This window comes from Ailuropoda melanoleuca, chromosome 1 (genome assembly GCF_002007445.2).
Source record: "Ailuropoda melanoleuca isolate Jingjing chromosome 1, ASM200744v2, whole genome shotgun sequence".
NCBI classification, from domain to species: domain Eukaryota; kingdom Metazoa; phylum Chordata; class Mammalia; order Carnivora; family Ursidae; genus Ailuropoda; species Ailuropoda melanoleuca.
This window is the reverse complement of record NC_048218.1, coordinates 5,453,086-5,472,582: the sequence shown is the minus strand read 5'-3', so window position 1 is coordinate 5,472,582 and position 19,497 is coordinate 5,453,086. Positions and strand designations below refer to the sequence as shown.

General features: G+C 44.3%; 1 protein-coding gene across 1 annotated transcript in view; it reads right to left on the bottom strand.

Moving 5' to 3' along the window:
- The window catches only part of DSCAM (DS cell adhesion molecule), a gene marked incomplete at its 5' end in the record, with an annotated part of 727,362 nt that overhangs the window by 23,346 nt on the left and 684,519 nt on the right, over positions 1 to 19,497 (bottom strand). Inside the window, 3 exons of the mRNA XM_034653984.1 lie at positions 1,013 to 1,162; positions 4,508 to 4,623; positions 11,952 to 11,982. Of these exons, the coding sequence (XP_034509875.1) occupies positions 1,013 to 1,162; positions 4,508 to 4,623; positions 11,952 to 11,982 (297 nt within the window). The remainder of the gene's footprint in view (positions 1 to 1,012; positions 1,163 to 4,507; positions 4,624 to 11,951; positions 11,983 to 19,497) is intronic.

Below are 19,497 nucleotides of genomic sequence, written 5' to 3'. Positions count from 1 at the left end.
CAAATTTTCAAATGAATTTCAGTAACAGTTGAAACTGGTTTTAAATGACAATGTTATTAGGAATCAACCGGTCTGCTTCTCGATGCTCGGCACATTTCACAAAATGCCTTTCGAGACAGAACTCGTGAAAAATGGCTTTTAACATTGTAATATTTATTTTTCTAATGATAACACTCTGAGAATGTAAATGTTTGCAGAGCGATTAGATTTAAAAGCTAGACATCAAAGCCTTCAAAAAGATAATAATCGGGACATCAATTTCTCAGTCTTTAAAGAGATTTAGAAACCATTTCAATTATGAAGGATGAGAATATCTAATTGATTAAGCTCTAGATACATATTAGAGGATTTAATTTCATCGCAGTAATTAATCCCCATATATGATGGACACAGATATTAATAACTAAGTCACACATAATCCCTGGATTAGCCACGACTACAGTTTTTCTCAAACAGCATGTGCAGGAGAAAAGCGTAAGCTCCAAGGATGGACAGACCCACAGCTCAATCTTGGCTTCACTACACATCATCTGTACAACTTTGGGCTGTTTACCTAACTTCTCTGAGAATCTTTTTTTTTTTTTTTTACCTGTAAAATAGAGGCTATCCTATGTATTCACACCTAGTACCTCACAGGGCTGCTCTACAGGTAACATACACGACAGAACCTTTTTATCCTAATCCTGGCACAGGATAGATACTCACTAATGTTAATTACCTCCCTCTTTTCCTGTGTCATCCAAATAAAAAAAAAAATTACCTCGACCTGAAATTTGTAGCACTTTCATAGTAAATCATTACCAAGGGTGATTGGCTTCAACTGACACAATTTGAATACCAGCTCAGATCAAGCAGTAAAAACTCAAGGTCCTAATGAAAGATACCATCGTGCGTATTCGTTTCTTAGGCATAGGGCCAATGAGCCCCACCTCTGTTTGACAGGGGGGACAGAGCATCAACGTCTTGTTGGCGTTGACAACACCCACACAGTTTGCACTGTCTGACCACTTACTTGTTCCCGGCCGAGCGTCTGAAACGTCCACCAGGGGCCCAGTGGCCTGCGACACTGACTGGTAGTGTACCGTGTGTGTCACCGTCAGGGACTTCTGTTTCGCTGCTTCCCCAAAGTCAGCATCCGTTAACAGGACTGTGGAGCGATCGTCTGCAGAACAGCAAGGACACAGGAAACCAGACACATTTACCCCCTTTCCCTGGCTCCCTTGCCTTCTCTCCCCAGATCCTTGTTACTGTTCATCACAACAGCAATTACGGCCTCATCTAAAGCAGCAAAACCAGTAAAAACTCAAGCGCTGTGTTAGAACCCCTGCAGAATGCTGAAAGCAGAAGGTAATCTTTAGGGGTTGGCTTTCAGAGCATGAATGAAAGCGAGTGACCACAGAGAGGGTCTTCTCACGAAGCAAACACTGATTTGGGGAGGCTTGTTGTTGCCACGGCCTGTTGAACCGAGTTTGGGCATTCTGTGTTTGGCAGGGGCTCACCTGAGCTGCCAGCAGGGATGCCGACACCACCCAGGGATGGGGCTGCCCTTGCAAGTTAGCTCTGTTTGCAGGACTAGAACATAGCCACAGCTGTCTACACTTGAGGGGGCCTCATGCCAAACTTGGCCGATGTTTGGGGTTGGGGGAGGGGAGGGAAAGAGGAGGGCCGGTCTTCAGAGTTTATTGATTCCTCTATTTTAAAGATTCTGAGGTATGTTCCTTTCCTTCCCACCTCCTCTGAGCTTTAATTACTCTAGAACATCCTTTAATTGACTTCTCAAAATGACTCACTTGTCAGATTTCCAAGCCCAGTTGGCATCTGAAGGTTCGAGAAGCAGGAGCCTGGGTTCAGATGAATTGGGAGCATTTTAGTGCTTGGAAGGGAAGCGGTTGGTTGAGCTGTGTGTCATTATTTGGTTGTCTCAAGATTTTCATTACTTTGTTGTGATACGTTTCACACTTCCTTAAGAGCTTTTTTATTCCAAGGGAGGCTTCCGCTAGGATATATGGATATATTCAGCTGTTTTCAAGCCCTGCAGCCTGGGATGCTGTTCCTGCGAGTTTATCAGTCAGGTGGGACCACGCTGTGGCGTGCCTTGACACAGAACGGTGATGTGAAAGTCATAAACAACACAGTGAGACTTCTGTGCCCAAAAAAGGCTCTGAACAGAATGAACCTTACAAAATCCAATTACTCAGGCTCTGGCAGGAGAGGAAAGCCTCTTGAAGTTAGAATAAAATTTCTTGGCAGGGAAATAGAGGAGAGACTGCCAAGGTATCTGCTAGCATCCCGGCGTGGGATGCGACTCGGGATGGTACTGCAGCAGGAGCCGGGTCTCGGCATGGGGGGTCACGCCGCAGCCTTCCCCTGGTCCCCAGACTGGGTGGTCTTTCTCCAGAAGCAGGTTCTTACAATTGGACCTGGCATCGGAAACCCGACATCTACGTTTGTTTTTCACTAATAATACTGACGTGTGCTGGTTTCCGACACGCAGCCCTGAGGAGAGCACTGTGGATTATCTGCAGGGCTAGGTACAAACTCTTAATGGGAAACTTCAGGTGCCTGTCAGTGTGCAAGGCTAACCATTCATTCTGGCTAGAAATTAATGGCACTCTGCTATCGGATTCTTGTAGTCAGAGCCCAGAGTGTTTCAAGAGCATCACATTTCTACTTCCCAGTAATTAGAAAATGCCATCGGCCAACTGTCAAGCATCACCAGGAGGTAAACGACTCTTGGTGATAGATGAGCCTGTGAAGAACGGGACACACAGCTCTAGCGAAGGGCAGCGGCTGCGGACAGAACGGTGGGCAGACCTTCCTCTGTTGTCAGGCCAGCAGTGACTGCCTATTTTAACTACAGTGGGGACAATGATTAATAAGTGTGATGAGGAACACTTACCGGATGTTATCACTATATTATAAGGTCAAAGGAATTATATTTTGATTTTTGAACTGATGTTTCAAAGGAAATTTTGGTTCTCATGCCCAACCCACTGAGTTCAATAAAAGGGATTCCAGCTATACTCCTGAAAGGTAAAGACTACCACGGACAAAACACAGTACTTTGTCCTGATGAGAACACAGATAAAATCTTGTGTATTTTAGGATGAGTAGTGAGCACTCAGACAACACAGGTAGTATTTACCTGAATTTGGTTGATTGAGGGCCACCCTGGGCTTGACCAAACTTCTCCAAGTGTTATGATGCCTGGGTCAAATGTAAAGCCAGCAAGTGCTGCCCAGGCCTGAGGATTTAGAGCCTTTAAGTCAAGGTGTCTCTGTTGTTCTATTGGAACATAATTATGCAGGGCGGGGCGAGGAGCAATGGCGATGTTCTGCCAATCTGGCCATTTACCACTGTTTTTCTGGCAGGAGGTTTCTAGCATAGGTGCCAAGAGTGGGGTAGCTTTAGCCAAGCCACAGGATAGGGTTGCCCTGGGACCAAGTGCCAGCAAACACCTTCCAGAACAAACACAGAGTGAAGTTTGAAAAGGGCCAGACTGGGCACCCTGCCTCAGAGTCTGTTTCTATGGATACTGGGAAACCGAGTGACATTTCTAAGGGAGGGCTTCTGCACAGTAGCTTGTTGATAACGGAAGCAGGTGGTGACAGTCACAGGAGGGCTAAGCTGGCAGCTGTGGGGGAGAGGGGCTGTCTTGGTTCTGCTCTAGTCTATGTGACCTGCAAGCTATGTGACTTCTCGATGCTCCAGGTACAAAGCAGTATTTTTTCCTACGTTGACTGGGTGGGTTAAACGAAATGATGCACTAAAGTACTTATAAAAGTAGGTGACATCAGAGAGCCCTCAGTAAAGGTTACCTATTCTTCTGATCATTATTGCAATGGAAATCCAACGTCTCTGATTCTGGAATAAATAGACCTGTATCAGAAGGCAGTGTGGAACGGCAGATTTCGAATGGAAAGGGCTGGAAGGAGTCAAAACGGCGGGGTTCTTGGTGAACCAGCCGCAGAAGTTCTCCAGGTGAAACATAGATCGGGGTGTTTCCCAAAGCACTGCCAAGGAACCCATTCCAGGATGTCTGCGGGGTGCTGAGGGGTGGGGAAAAGGCAGCTCGTGCAAAGACCCTTGTTTGTTAAAGGCTAAGTAGAGTTGAAATGTTTTTTTTTTTTAATGAAGGCCTTATTGGAGCTGAAGAAGGCACTGAGTGGATTTCCAAGTTGGGGTTTTAGCGTGTGGTCCTTCTAGGTTTATATGTTTACAGGTGTTTGTTCTTTGGAGAAACACCTATAGTCTCTCCAGGAAAGATCCAGCACTGATCAAAGTTGGGGAACTCCTGTCTCAGGTGACCTCTGAGGTATGTATAAGTTCATTCCCTCCGCCTCCCCCCCGCGTTTGTCGGTATTTATTATTCACCTCAATAACAACGGTCTCCCTTCTACCTTTGCTCGCGTAGCACTGAAGACGTTCCCCTAGCTACTGGGGTTTGGCCTGAGAGGGCATGGCTGTAGCGGCTTCATTGTGACAAGCCATGAAGAGGGCACCTTACCGATGGTCTCCATTGTGTCTCTCTCTTCAATCAAAAGCTGAGCCCTGGGTATGTCAATGTGCATTCTCAAAGTCTGTTGTTGCTTGCTCAAGGTATCCGAAGTCCGGGTATTCTTACTGGGGATAAAATAGAGAGGATGCATGAACACACACAGTTCAGACTTACATGATGACGGCAGGTGCTTGCATGTCAACCGGGTGTAGTATCAAATTATTTGAATGCCTTGTGGTGGGGGGGAGGGGGAAAAAAAAGCAAGGAAGGAAAAGGAGAAGGAAAAAAATGATATTTACTAAGTTTCAGCAGTCAGTTGTGAGGTTCAGAGAATGAAAACTGTTAATAGAGATTGATTTCGTATTGACAGAACCTTTGGAATTTCCCCTTTCTCGTGTAACATTAAGTAAAACCAAAAAAAAGGATCGTTAAACCAATAACACTTTTGTCAGGCGTGAGATATTCCGGTGATGGCAAAGGAGGAAGCGTGTGTGCTGGCTGCTATTGGGTGGGGTTTCTACTAATGGATTTGTATTTACAGCTGGTGTCGTTTTATTTGTGTTCTAGTAACAATTCATAAACCTTGTTAACTTCCCTGACACTCGTTTATCCTAACTGATATCGCATTTTAGAATTAAAAACAAAACCCAACTACTGTAAGAATTTGTGTACCAGAAAATTACTCTTAGAGTGAGCTGTCTTTTAGGAGTAAATGAAAATAGGTAGTAAAGCGGCATGGGATCATCACATTCAGTTACAGCTTCAGAAAAAAAAATAATCTGCATGTTTCACAAAAACACAAAAAAAGTCAATAAAGGCTTGAATTAGAAATCTACATGACAGGAGTGACTGAGCAGTCTTTGTAGAGTTATAAGGTTTGAGAAGATTTCATAATAATGTACAGTTAACCCTTGGACAGCACGGGTTTGAACGGCGTGGGTCCAATTACATGTGGATTTTCTTGATAAATACAGTCTGGTACTGTAATATTTTCTCTTGCTTATGATTTTATTAATAACATTTTCTTTTCTCTAGCTTTTTCAATTGTAAGAATGCAGTATATAATGCATATAATATGGAAATATGTGTTAATTGACTGTTTATGTTATGGGTCAGGCTTCTGGTCAACAGTGGGCTACTAGCAGTTAAGTTTTGGGGAAATCAAAAGTTATACGTGGATTTTCGACTGTATGTGGGGGTGAGGGCCCTTAATGCCTGCACTGTTCAAGGGTCACCTGTATATTAAAACAACTTCTAGGGGCGCCTGGGTGGCTCAGTCGTTAAGTGTCTGCCTTCAGCTCAGGGCGTGATCCTGGCGTTTTGGGATCGAGCCCCGCATCAGGCTCCTCTGCTGGGAGCCTGCTTCTTCCTCTCCCACTCCCCCTGCTTGTGTTCCCTCTCTCGCTGGCTATCTCTCTCTCTGTCAAATAAATAAATAAATAAAATATTTAAAAAGACCCAAACAACATCTAAGGAGCAACGATCATTCAGAATAATTCATCAATGTGATAAACTATGGCATCCATATTACTCAGCTATCAGAAAGAACAAGTTCTCAACATTTGCTGCAACATGGACGGCACTGGAGGAGATAATGCTAAGAAATAAGTCAAGCAGAGAAAGACAATTATCATATGATTTCTCTCATCTATGGAACATAAGAACTAGGATGATCGGTAGGGGAAGAAAGGGATAAAGAAAAGGGGGGTAATCAGAAGGGGGAATGAAACATGAGAGACTATGGACTCTGAGAAACAAACTGAAGACTTCAGAGGGGAGGGGGTGGGGGAATGGGATAGACTGGTGATGGGTAGTACGGAGGGCACGTATTGCACGGTGCACTGGGTGTTATACGCAACTAATGAAGCATCAAACTTTACATCAGAAACCAGGGATGTACTGTACGGTGACTAACATAATATAATAAAAAAAAAGAAACTCATAAATCCAGCTCAAAAATTGCCAAAATCTACTTTGAGAAAGATTTCTGGAGCCTACTTCACTTGCTGATTTACCTCTGTGTTAGTTACTTTTAGTAGAGGACAATAAAGAGGGTATCCGTGCTATATCTTCAGGGTTTTTCTTCCCAACTAAGCATCCCCTGGAGTCCTAGGTCCGTTCTTGTGGATGAGGGTTCATCTACCCTTGAGCCCTGTCGCTGAAGGAATGTTGATATTCTGAAGGTCAAGTTCACTCTAAGAACCCCTGTAGACGTTTGCATGTTGAAGTCTGTGTTAATATTCTGAATACTTTGTAATGGTCCTTCCCTCATTTCAGTATAAACAAAACAGCCTACAGAAACAACAGCTTCCGGAAGGTGAATCGTTCCTACTTAGGACTTGATCTTGAACCAGATTCCTTGCTCTGCAGCCGAGTAACTGGGTTAGGTAGCTAGATCATGCTAATTACGCAGAGCCCAAATTCAAACATTTGGCCTATATTTTTCACATGGTCTATATACTTTTTGAAATTATTTACTTAGCTTCGCTTTCCCTTTGTATGTGTGTGTGCGTCTTAAAGCAAAGATTCAAATTCTTGTATAAAATGAAGCCCATGTGGGTGACTTGGGGGCTGCAGTTTAGGCAAGCTCTATTTCCACAAAAACAGATGGGGAACTACTCCTCTGTGAGTATCCGAAAGGTCTGTTTAGAAACTCCACTAGGAACTTGAGCTTGTCCTTGCACCAAAAATAGAAATGTGAGCTAGTTCCTTCTGCACATGATGAATAGTTATGAGGCAGTCAGCGGCTGCTCTACAAAACGCTATGAACCCGAGTGCAGACTATACTTAACGATGAGGGGTCCACTGTCAGACCGACACAGGAAGCACGCTAAACAGCTACTGTGCCCCGCTGCGGCGGGCATGAGGACTCAGAGTACGACTGACCCTCGTAAACAGAGACATTCAAAGCTGGAGGTAAATTTCCCCTCCTCCTTGGGGGTGCACGCCGTCAGGCACTACAGCGGGAAGGCAAGAACATGGCCCAACAAACCTTGAGACTCAGGAGCTGATTGTTCCTCTCTCCCTTTGCATGGCTGTTCCCTTTGCTTAGAAGAAACGTCCCCTCCCCCCATCCCAGTGGCCCTGTGGCTCGCTCCCTCCCTGGCTTCAGGGCTCGACACAGGCGCTGTCGTTTCAATGGAGCCAGGTTGGCCCAGCTCTGGACACCCCCGATGCCTCCCCTCCCCATCCTCTGTTGAATTTTGTTTCCTTGGCACTGAATGCTCTTGGGCACGTTTCATTGACTTCTCTTGTTTGTGATCTGTCTCTTCCAGTGGAATATGAGCTCTATAAGCGGTAGTTCCTTCCGTTCTGTCCCCCATCTACCCCTGGAACTTAGAGCAGTATTTGGCCAGAGTAGGTGCTCAATCAACATTTGTTGAAGCTTGTTGAATAAAGCATGTTGTTTGGGGGGTACAGCGGGAGCGGGTGACATGGCCCAGAGGTAGTAATAGTCTTCTCATTTTAAGGGGTTAACTTTCGTAATGTGGCTGCAAATTCTACAATCTATGGTTCTAGGAAGGCTGATTCTCTAAAATTATAACAATTGGCCATTAAAACAGCAGCAAAACTCCGGAAAAAAAAAAGGTTTGAGGAAACCTCATTTGTGAAAAGATTCTGAATGTTTTCACTGTAGAGACAAAATTGCACCTTTTTTATGATATGGGGTCATGCTAAATATGATTAGTTATTATTGAAATACAATCTTCCACCATCCATTTGCCGTCTGGTTGTCTGATTAAAATGACAGAGAGCTGACCCCGTTCACAGAGGATGGTATTTCCCAGCTTAGCCAATAAATCACTTGCAGTTAAAACTCTTTAAAGTCTTAATATTTCCTTAAGCTTTGTGTGTGTGTGGGGGAAACTAATGAAAAAGTCTGCACATCACCCACCTTCCCAAATATGATATGAAGTATTCCATAAATTTAGAATAACTGTAGGGCTATCAGGAGCTCATTATAATAGTTCAGTGTTTTTTTATTTATTTTTTTACTATGAACATCAAAAAAGCTAAACTTATTTTAATTCTCAGTTTGACCCCTTCACCCTTTTCCACTTAGAGCCAGCTCTTAATAATACCGGTCTTCGGTCTTTGGATATTAACCACATGTTGGCTAATACCTCAGAGCAGGCTGGTCTTACCTCTTAGAAGGCTGGCATTTTTCTTTAAATTATTTTCACATAATCATAAAAAAGGAAAATCCTTTCTATCCGGGCATGGTGGGTGAAGTCTCTCTTCTCTATCTGTGGGGGGTGGTTTGCTTGGGTGAAACAGAGGAGTGTGCAGAAGCACGAAGCCCAGCGATGGGAGATGGGAGATAACACCGTGTGGGGGATCCCCTGGCACCAGCTTATCTGTGTTGGTCCCACAGCAGCATCTGCCTTCCTGGCCCTCGGACAGCTAATCCCACTAAAGTAGGCAGATACATTTTTTGTGGAACATGGTTGGAATATATGTTACCTTCACCCAGATCACAGAATGATAGAGCTAAGAACAGTTGCAAATTGTTATTTTTAGATGAGGAAAGTAGGGCATACAGAGCAAAAATGACTTGCCCAAGATCACAGAACTAGCAGGTGGCAACACGAGGCCAACAACGTAGGCTTGAGGTTCTATGTTCTCCCTGCACCAGCCTGCTAAGTCCCCAGCCTCCCACACAAGCAGCAGCGATGGTCAGCAACAGCAGTTCTGTAGTCTTCTCTATACCAACAGATATGACTTGCTTAGATTTTCCAGACCACATTAGAAATATGGTTGGCCCTCAAGTTCCAGGTAGGTGACAGGGTCTTTTGTTGCTTGGCCCCATCAATCTGCCAAACTCAGATGGAACTGGCCCTTCATGATTAAAAGCATTGCATTTACTTTGAAATGAATCCCCTAAAAATCCACCGATTTGAGAAGCTTGGAAATTCTCTTCCTTTTCAATCACTGTACCCTCTGGAGGAAAACCACCTTAACTACCTTAAGTGGGTGTAATTACTAGCTTGAATGTTCCTAATTTCATGTTGGCAACAGTTAACTATTAATTCCTGCTTTGCTCATCTGGTGGTCTTTCAACCACAGTGACTGACCTATTAAAGAAGAAGATGTTTTTGATGTCACGTTTGGGGCTAATAAGAAGGGGGAGGGATGCATTTTAGGATATCAGAGAAGCTAATACCAACACATCCTAACCAAACCAATGTTGAACATGTCAGAAAACAGAGATTCCAGTGTCAAGGGCTTTGGATAGAGACACGATCTCTGGTTGAACAGTGGCTGCAGGAAGTGGCCGGGAGGTCTTGGGAAGGGCTGCAGGACTTAGGCTGGGGTACAAACCAGTGAGGTAGACTGGGGTGGAGATGGCAATGGTGACCTGTCATAGAGAGCAAGAGTCATGCCCAGTCTACGGGGAGCGCTTGACGGAGCTCCAGACAGCCATTATCTCTAGGCTGTGCCCAGGATGGCCAGAGCATTTTCAAAAGAAGTCAGAAAGCCCCAGTTTTATGTGAAATCTCTTAGGAGGGCAAGTGACGTGATGTGCACTGGGTGTTACACGCAACAGATGAATCACTGACCACTACATCAAAAACTAATGATGTGCTGTAGGTTGGCTAATTGAACAAAATAAAAAAAAGAAAGAAAGAAATCCCTTGATTTCTAAATGTCATCAGCGAATTTATATTTTTAAGTCTACATTAGAAAGTTAATTTTATTTGGTAGATAAGTTACTATAAATTGAATGACTCTGGCTTGTTTTGTTTGCCAGGTGTCTTGTCAGATTTGCTCTGCACAGGTGCACGTGTGTCTGGATGCCTTCTGTGTGACAACAAAAATGTCCCAATACTTGCTTAGCAAACAAGTACAGACTTGCATTAGAGCATGGACTCAAGGCATTTCACATAGATTTTCATATTCTTCTCATGCAAGTTTGATCTAGAAGGATGTGGTCAAAGACCCATTAAAAGATACATTTTACAGGCCATTTGCATTTCTGAGTTCTCCTCTGAGCTCTAGATTCCTGCTACCAGCTATCTATTTGACACTTTTGTTGGACGCTTGGAAAGCATACCAAATTCAACATGACCCCTATGAATCTTTTTATTCCCAACAACTTTCCCCCTTCCCTGTCCAACCAAAAAAAACAAAAACAAAAACAAAAAACAAAAAAACCCCAAAAAACCCCCAAAACACCCTGCATCTATCTTCCTAATTCCTAATCTTAGCAAATGGCACTTATATTTATTTAATTGCTCACTCCAAATATTTCAGAGTAATCCTGAGTTTTCCATATCCTTTACCTACAATGCACATAGTTTTAAAACACAGTCTGGCCAAACAAAGATGTCTTTGGAAAATGTAATCCATGGGCCAATGGCAGTTGACCTCTGCCTTAGGTCTTCATAGATACTGGTAATATGGGCTATGGACTCTTTGTGAATAATAAAAAAATAACAATTTTTTAGGCAAAGATGGGGAAGGAAGTTAAATCCAACTGTGGTGGGGTGGGGAGTAGCAGAGACCCCATACCCCATCCTCTTTTTCTCCTACAGTAAACACCCTAAAATGGCAGCACTGTCAGGGTCCCCAACATTTTTCTTATCTGATTTCCAGACTCTGATAATCCTTTTTCACTTTTGGTTTAATCATTACAATATCAAAGTCTTAAATGCAAATACTGGGGTGTCTCCTACAGCTGTGAAAATTCACTTACTTATTCAATGACCGCTAGTCATTTGCCAGCTGGCATTTCTCACATGAGGATGACATAGCAGGCTATGACCCCCAAGACCAGACAGTGGATAGATATTTGCAGCAGAAGTTGGTGAGTGCACAGTGAAGGGGTGCTCAAGGTGCCAGGGGAGCTGAGGGCAAGGAGGGTCTTTCTTGATCATCCCATCTCCTGAGGAAAGCACAGTGCACAACGTATTTCCTTTGTTTTTTTTTTTTTTAATTTAAATTCAATTAGCCAACGTATAGTACATCATTAGTTTTTGGCGTAGTGTTCTATGATTCATTAGTTGTATACAACACCCAAAGCCTTTTTTGGTTTTCACTTGACTAACTGTTAAAGGAGGTGGCTCAACCTCAAAGGTGGTATATTGGCATGGAAACAAAACCAAAGCTACTTCCTTATAAGGTGCCTTTTTACTCCCAGCTAAATGAGAAACATTCCACTGGGTGAGTCTGGTCAACAAAAAAACTACCTATGGCATGTATGAAAGTATGTTACTTGGTATCTGTAGACCCTATTAGGCATAACATGGATATTTGATACACAAAACGGACTTTATGTGTCAAAAATAAATTTTTTTGTCTCAATTCCAGACAATTACTTAAAAAAACTAACATAATATAATAAAAAATTATTATAAAAAATAAATAAAATAAATTAAAAAGAAAACCAGTTTAAACCAAGCTGGAAATTATTCTTTTAAACACGATATGAGACGGTAGGTTTTGTTCTTACCTCATGAGCATTTCAGCTAAACTCTTTGCATCTGAGGAAAGAAAGTTAATATTAGTACATGATACACAACTCATTAACATTCACTTAGGCATTTATGACAAATATTCTACAGAGTCAGATGACAAGAGCCATTTTAAAAAGTAACTGTAAATCCATGTATCACTACTAGTAACCAAAACTTTAGTGGATTCCTTATTTCTTCTACATGAGAGAATATGTTTATATGTTTTTGAAATATATATGTGTATATTTAAAAAAAAGCATAATACTCTGGGACCATAAAAATTCTCCGACACCTGCTAAAGTTTTCTTACAGTGTATTTATTTGCAAAGTTTTGAAAACCCAATTTTATTTTCAGTAGTCAGAAAATTAACATTTTGAAAGTACTTTATTTATGTAGTACACATGCTACTCTTTTTGTTACCAAAAGATCAAAATTTAAAAGCGTATGACACTATGGCTCACTTTACGAAGGCGTTATTTTAGAGTTATGAGTTCCTTAGTTTGATCAAAGAATTGTATAAATGGCATATCACTGTGTCTAGAAACTCAGATGCTTATTTCAAATTCCAAAGTAAAAAATTTTCTTTATTTTATGTCTCTGAGGACATTGTTTACCAGCCCTGACAAAAGAAATTCTGTCTAAAAATGATGTAGAAAAAAAATTCTACAGTTTTGGTGGCATTGCTTTGAAATTCTCCCTTAAAATATAATTTGTTTTTCTGTTTACACATTTTGTCCTGGCAAAAAAATGAATGTCTCCTTTCTTAGACTACAAAAGCTTTTTTCTCTTCTTGCTTTTTTCTCTCCCCATTGCTTTTTAAAAAAGTCTTGATGTTAAATGTAGTATTCAATGAACAGAACTCTCTGGAAATGGATTCAGCTGTGTGACTGGCTCTATAGTGGAGAAATGCAAATGACATGTAAGTGCAATCACTGTCATGTCAGAGCAGCACGGGATTACTGAGGGGCACGGGCAGTCATGGGGGTCACCACCCATGAGCCGTTGTCCCCGTGAAGCAAAGCTCAGTTTTTCAAGTCAGCCATGCCAGCTCCCACTGATAACCTCATAATGGGGCCCTGGTTTTGTGCACAGATGGGTTCAGTCTGGGAAACGAAACAGCTTCCTTCTACCCCACCCATATGGTGAAGCAAAGAAAGCAAACCAGCATTTAACTTCCTAGTCCATGTCTTTCTCTGCAGAGACCAAGCAGATAGGAGTTTCTTCTCTTCCTGAATGATTTAACACTTGCAAAGTAAATATATATATATATCATGCCAAAAGCGTGGGATTAATTAGCTCTTGTAACAGCCAAGCAATGGCTAGCTCAACAGTCTAAAAAAGAGGGGGAAATTTAAGAAGTACACACTGTACTTCAGCTCATGATTGGAAGGTAACTCAGTCTCCAGCGTCTTCAGCATGGACCTGGTTTCCTCATCTTGCTCACTATCTTCATGCTTTTTCTGTTCCTGAAGTCAGCGCAGTTCTCTGTCCCATGGTTTTTTTCATATCCACGTGCTAAGGAATTGCGGCATACAACACGTGGGAAAGGAGCTCCCCTCAAATACCGCATGCTCTAACTGCCAGTTCTCTTTGTCTACAACTAGCAGGCGTCTTTGCTGCGTTAAGCCGCTCCACAGCTGCCCCACCCAGAGCCATTTTGGTCCATGCTTCCCTACGCTTATCACCTCACAACACATCCCTTTCTCTTTGTCTGGTTGCTATGTCCTCCTGATTTCATCTGAAATTGTGAGAAAAATGCTATTAATTGAAATTCACTTCTTCTGTGAGTTCGCCCTTGAGAGTCGCTGGTGGAGCTTTGCTCACAGTGATGAGGGCTTGACAGCACAGGTGGCACTGAGGACCGTGTGCCAATGTCTTCTGGGAGTGGACATGGGGTGGGCTGTGGTCATAATGGAGAACGTATCAGGCGTCTGGATCGTGCCAGTCTCTGCCTGGGAATTATCATGCCCTCCTTCAGAAACCAGGAAGTTGAGACCCAGATACGTTCAGTAATCTGCTGCAGCTGAGCAGGAATTCATAACCCATGTCTGTTAATCAAACTTTTTTTCCATCACCATCCTTAAGGTTCTTTATATATAGAGTGGGATTTGGGTCCTATCCTCAGGGACACACGGAGTCACAGGCACCTAGTGCCAGCCGAGTGAGGGAGGTGATCCCAGGATCATCTGTTTCAGGTTGAGTCAATCTGGAAAGATCCAAGACTGCCCTCCCCTTAAAGGAAGCATGGGACTTGGGGAGCATAGACTCCAACGGGAGGAGAGGTCCATGGCACAAAATCAGTGTGCACTGGAATTTGAGCTCCTTCAGGAAGCGAGGAGTAGGTCAGTTTGACTGGAGAGAGGTTTCCAGCAGTGGTTGTGAATTGGGGTTCATCAAGGCATAAGGAGCTAAGGAGGTGTGACTCGGTGTTACTCGCCATAATCTGGACCAAGAGGGGGAGTGGAAGGAGGGCAGAGGTGGTGATGGGTGGGTGTGGGTGCCATGTACTAGCATCTATCCATCCAGAGTGTGTGGGATGGGGGCTGGGGACAGGGACTTGGTGGTGGAGGTGAGAGGCTGGGAGGGTTGGCTGCAGTGAGCATGGTGGCGGGGAGCATTTGATGCTAGAGCAGATGCAAGAGTCTGGACCTGCGGGGTGTGGAGGGGACCAGCAGAGGGGCTGCAGGGAGTCCAGGGAAATGGCAAGATTTAGGATATGCAGGGCTGGGTGTATGGTAACACAAGCCACCAGCACAGGAGCTGGAAGGACATGGAGGCAGCAGTGGATGCTTGGCTTCAAACCTCCCGCAGTACTTGACCATGTTAACGTGAACTGGGGGACAGGAGGTGAGGCCGTTCAAAGCAGATTTGGAATCGAGTTTGAGAGAGACGTTAGGACTGAGATGGGGTCCAGGGTCTTCGTATTCATGTAGGGACAGCGAAAAGAGATGGCAAAATCTCAGACATGCTTACATTTAGGGGTGAGAAGAGAATCTGGGGCAAGTGAAGAACACTTTTAAAATCAGGAAATCATAGAATCTTAAGAGCATGAAGACTCTTCAGGTCAGCCCCACAGTAAACGTTTGGCTCCCACCACAGTGTCTTGGGCAGGTATTCAAATGAGCTGGGCCACGGAGCGCTCCAGGGAGGGGCTGATGCAGTCGCTGCCCTTACAGCGCCCCGCCTCCCACTCTCAGGTCTGACTCGCTGTCAAGTCTGTTGATCTGTCACCTCAACACGTCCCCGTGGGACCGTTGCTTTTTTCTCTCTGCTCAGTTTGAATCTCATGATGAGTCAGCAGCCCCCTCCTTGGCCTCCCCACCTCCAGTGTGTCAGTCCTCCAAGTGACATACACCTGCAGGAAGGGGGATGGAGCTGAAACACACCCCTCACCGTGTCACACCTTTGCTTTGTGACTCTCAAAGGGACCTCCCCGCCAACAGGACTCAGCGCAGAGCAAGAGTCTTCGCATGCTGGTCCTGAGCGATCTTTCCAGCCCTGCTGCCCCTCACATCTGGCCTCCAGCCCTAGGTTCTCGTTCTTGTGTTCTCCACAGACCCATGACGGGGCTCCTGGAAGGCTTTCTTTAACGTTGCGCCACATGCAGAGGCGACTTGCCCTGTGCACCCAAGCCCCCCAGGTGAAGTTGGTGCCTTGGTCCTCTGGACTTCGGACACCCCTCTGCACTGCATCCAGCATAGCCTTTCCCACGGTGGCTTCCTGTTCCCATGTCCTCTCTCCATTGGCCGAGTCATCTTCCTCTCCAGGCTCAGCCCCGTCCCTGCGAGGCACACCAGCTTTTCCTGGGGATACATTTCATTGTGGGAAACATCTTCCTGCTCTTGCGCTGAGATCTCTTGTTGTCATTTCGACCTGGACATAACGAGGACACCTGGAGCCATTCACAAGCCATGCGAGTATCTCCATGCCGCTGTGAGCCACCTGTCTCTTTTCCAAGTTGAAATTTCTAATTTTCTCAATCCCTTTTCAGATGGCTTAATTTCTAGGTAATTCTCTACCTGGGACTCTCTTCTGTGAAAAACCCGTGATTTCTTATTGTCCTTTATTAAATGACGTTGAGTGCAGAAACTGGTCATTTTTTGATATTCTCTTTCTCACACACCTGTGAGGACACGATGCTTATTACGTATGTTGCAAACGAACTTTTACAACTTTTACAGAAGACTCTACAATGATTCCTATTACATTTTATCTCTTTGGTTCCGGCCTTTCAAAAGCTCTTCAAATTTGGAGTTTTCTGGCTAATACATTAGCTTTCCCCGTTGGAGTTCTGCCACGTCAAACTGGGCTCAGCCTGCCCCGACTTCAGCCACGGCCTGGTACTCCCTTATCAGTCAGGCCTGTCCCAAAGCTAGTGGGGTTTGTCTGGGCCTCTGCTGATCCCTATAATTTCCTGATTGCTCAAAAACCATCCTTCCTATAGCCCACTTTATTTCAATTTGTAAATTTTAGAATTTATTATTTCTGAATATAGGTATGGAACGTAACTAGTTTCCAACACCTTTAATTTGATTGTTCAGAGATTATCCAGAAAGATTTTGGGATTATGTCCTGAACATTTTTGTCCAGAATTCTAAGCCATCATCCTTTGGGGTCTAGGGACCAGGAACACGTGATATCCTTCCTAATAATTCCTGTGTGTGTGTGTGGCGGGGGGGCCTTTCCCATCAGTGTATTATCATAGCATTTGTTGGTGTCCATAGTATGTTGCTTATCATTTAAAGAATTCGTGTAACAGTTTGTTGTGAACATGCCTCCCTCCGTCCTAGCAAGAGATCAGAACTATTATTTTATGTAACATCCCTTCTTTTGCTCATCAAACGACTGCAACATAGTAGGTTTTGAAAGAATAAGTCAATTTAAATAATCAGGGGCTCTAATTATTTTCTTAAGCACCTTCTTCCTTCCTTCCTTCCTTCCTTCCTTCCTTCCTTCCTTCCTTCCTTCCTCCTTCCTTCCTTCCCCTCTCCCTGTCTTTCTTTCCCTCCCTCTCTCCCCTCTCCTATCCTCTTTCTGCTACCTCTCTGTCCTTTTCTTCCTTTTTTATAATTCTTGTTCCACATTCTATCGTTTGAATAGCACTTCTCCTGGTGTGCATCAAAGCAAAGCAGACGTTGAGTCTTTCCTTCTACCTGCCATCTGTTAATATGAGAACATCATCTCAAGCCTTGTTCTTGCTAAACAGCCTCTTGTGTTGCCTATCACATTTTTTCCCCACAAATTTCAGCTCCATCTGAGATTTAGACTTTGTGACACCTTTCCTAAAGTCCTTTGCTCCTCCTACACTTCCATCCTTGGCTCTGTGTTTCCCCGTTAATCTTTTGGGCTGGGGCGTGATAGGGAAATATCACCAGGATATTTGGAAGGAAGGGGTTTCAAAAAATAACATTTGCTAACACTCTGAATGTGCAAAGAGTCCTAGCAAATGGTAGCTGGAAGGAGAATTTGGTGATCAGAAGGTAATGGGTCATTTGCCTGCAGGAGAGCATTTGGGGGGGCTGGGGTAGGAGTGAGACCATGAGGATTCAGAAGTTGGTGAGAAGCGATGCAGCTGAGTACAGAATCATCTTTCAAGAATCCAGTGAGGAGAAGCAGTAGCGAGAGAAGGGCAGCAGGTAGAAGATATGGAAGACAGAGGTATTGAATATAGACATAACAGTGAATAAACCAAATATTTTCCATGGGAAAAAACAGAATCATAAAGTAGCTGTTGATTCTGTGTTAATGTATCTTCTGGCTCTACTGACAACCCTTTCAAAGCCAACAATATTGATGGGACGTCCCATTTCTTTCTTGACCATTCCCAAGTCAGGAAGTTTCACGGAGAGAACCGGGGGAGGGCCGCAGCGATCTGGATGCTCTCTCTAGCTCTGTCCTGATATGTGATTTGGGGCAAGTGCCCTTCAGTTGCCCTGTCAGCACAATAGGGCATCATGTAGTATCAAGTTTATACTCTACCTGTTTGCACTGCTGTGGAGGGACCACGACAAGGCGGCGCGGAGTAAGCGCTAGGAAGGCGAGGACGGTGAAAAGTAGAAGACTGGGGTCCTCTGCTGATCCCTGCGTGATTCAGTGGGCTCCCGGGAAGAGGCAGCCCTGTTGGGTGTGAGTATTATAGTGTGGTCTCGCTCAGTTTTGGGGACCACTCTTCCCATCGTGGGTCGGCACACGGCATGCAGGCTCTCATCCCCGGGGCAGCGCCGTCCCGCCGCATCAGGGGAGCACAAGGCAAGCCCCGAGCACCGCGCTGTGCCAACTGAGAGTCTGAGCCGCCTCATATTTTGTGCCCAAAGGCTTCACTAAAAAAGAGCAATCCCATTTGTCGCCACACGACAACACTTTCCTAGGCTTAGGTTCCCACTTCTCTTGGGCAGTAACTTGTACCCCCCCAACATAAAATCCTGTTTGGGAATAGCAGATTTTGCCTAGCTTTACTATCCATTAAGAGTTCTTTGCAAGCTCCCGGACCACAGTCCCTGCTTTTCTGTGGAACTGAAATGGGTCTCATGAGGTAGGTCTTTTCGGAAGGGCTATGAGCCTGCGTTGATGTTTGCTAGCAGAGGACAAACAGGGCTTCCAATCATCCCTGTGCGATGAAAGCTGATCCCCAAACCACGACTAAATAAAACCCCCAAAGGAAAACCATATAGACTTGCGATCTGAGAAAACTGCAAGTACAAACAGGGACCAACTAGAACACCCAGGCGGGGGGAGGCACCCGGGCTGATGCCAACTCTCTCCCTCCTGACCGCCCGCTCTCTGTCCCTCGCTCCCCTGGCTGCCCTTGGCTCGGCCCTGCCGCCATCCTAACGCTCCTTTGCTCCCCACTCTGATACAGAGGCCCCTTTTACTCAATTCTCCCATTGCAAATTTGGAGTTTTGAAAGAATAACTTTATTAAGAAATTAAGGCTTAAAAAAAGAAAGAAAAAGCAAGGAAGGAATAGAAATAAAGTTTCAGAGCACATGCTTCTGACCTCAAACTACAACTTGGACATTTATTAGCTTCATGAAGAAGGCTGTACACTGCTCTTTCTTTCAATTATTAAAGTTCAAGCGAATTTTTGTTCTTACAATTAAGGACAGCTCATCTGCAGACCAGATGAATGGCATGTTGGAGCTCAGCAGACGATGTCCATCCGTCACAGCCCGCCCCTTCACCTGCGCCCATGTGGAAGCATGAGGCCACATTCTCTCTGCGAACGGCCTTCCAGAACTGATCTGTTTTTATAATATTAACCCATTTCAAAGCATGCTTAAAATAACTATGCTTCTGTTCATAGGAAGAAAGGCATTTTGCCGCAGAAGCATGGTCAAATTTTATATCCTCCACTGATTTTTATCTTTAGCTTACTTGAAGTCCCAGAGCGCCTTTTAGGCTTGGCATGCAAGTTGACCCAAGCGGCTGGAGCCCACACGACTTTGCACCTTTCTGGGTAGACTCACACTAAAGGAGGAAGTTTTTGGTAATACTGGCGTTGATTACTTGACGTGGGAATCAAATTTTTACAAGGTTGGGGCT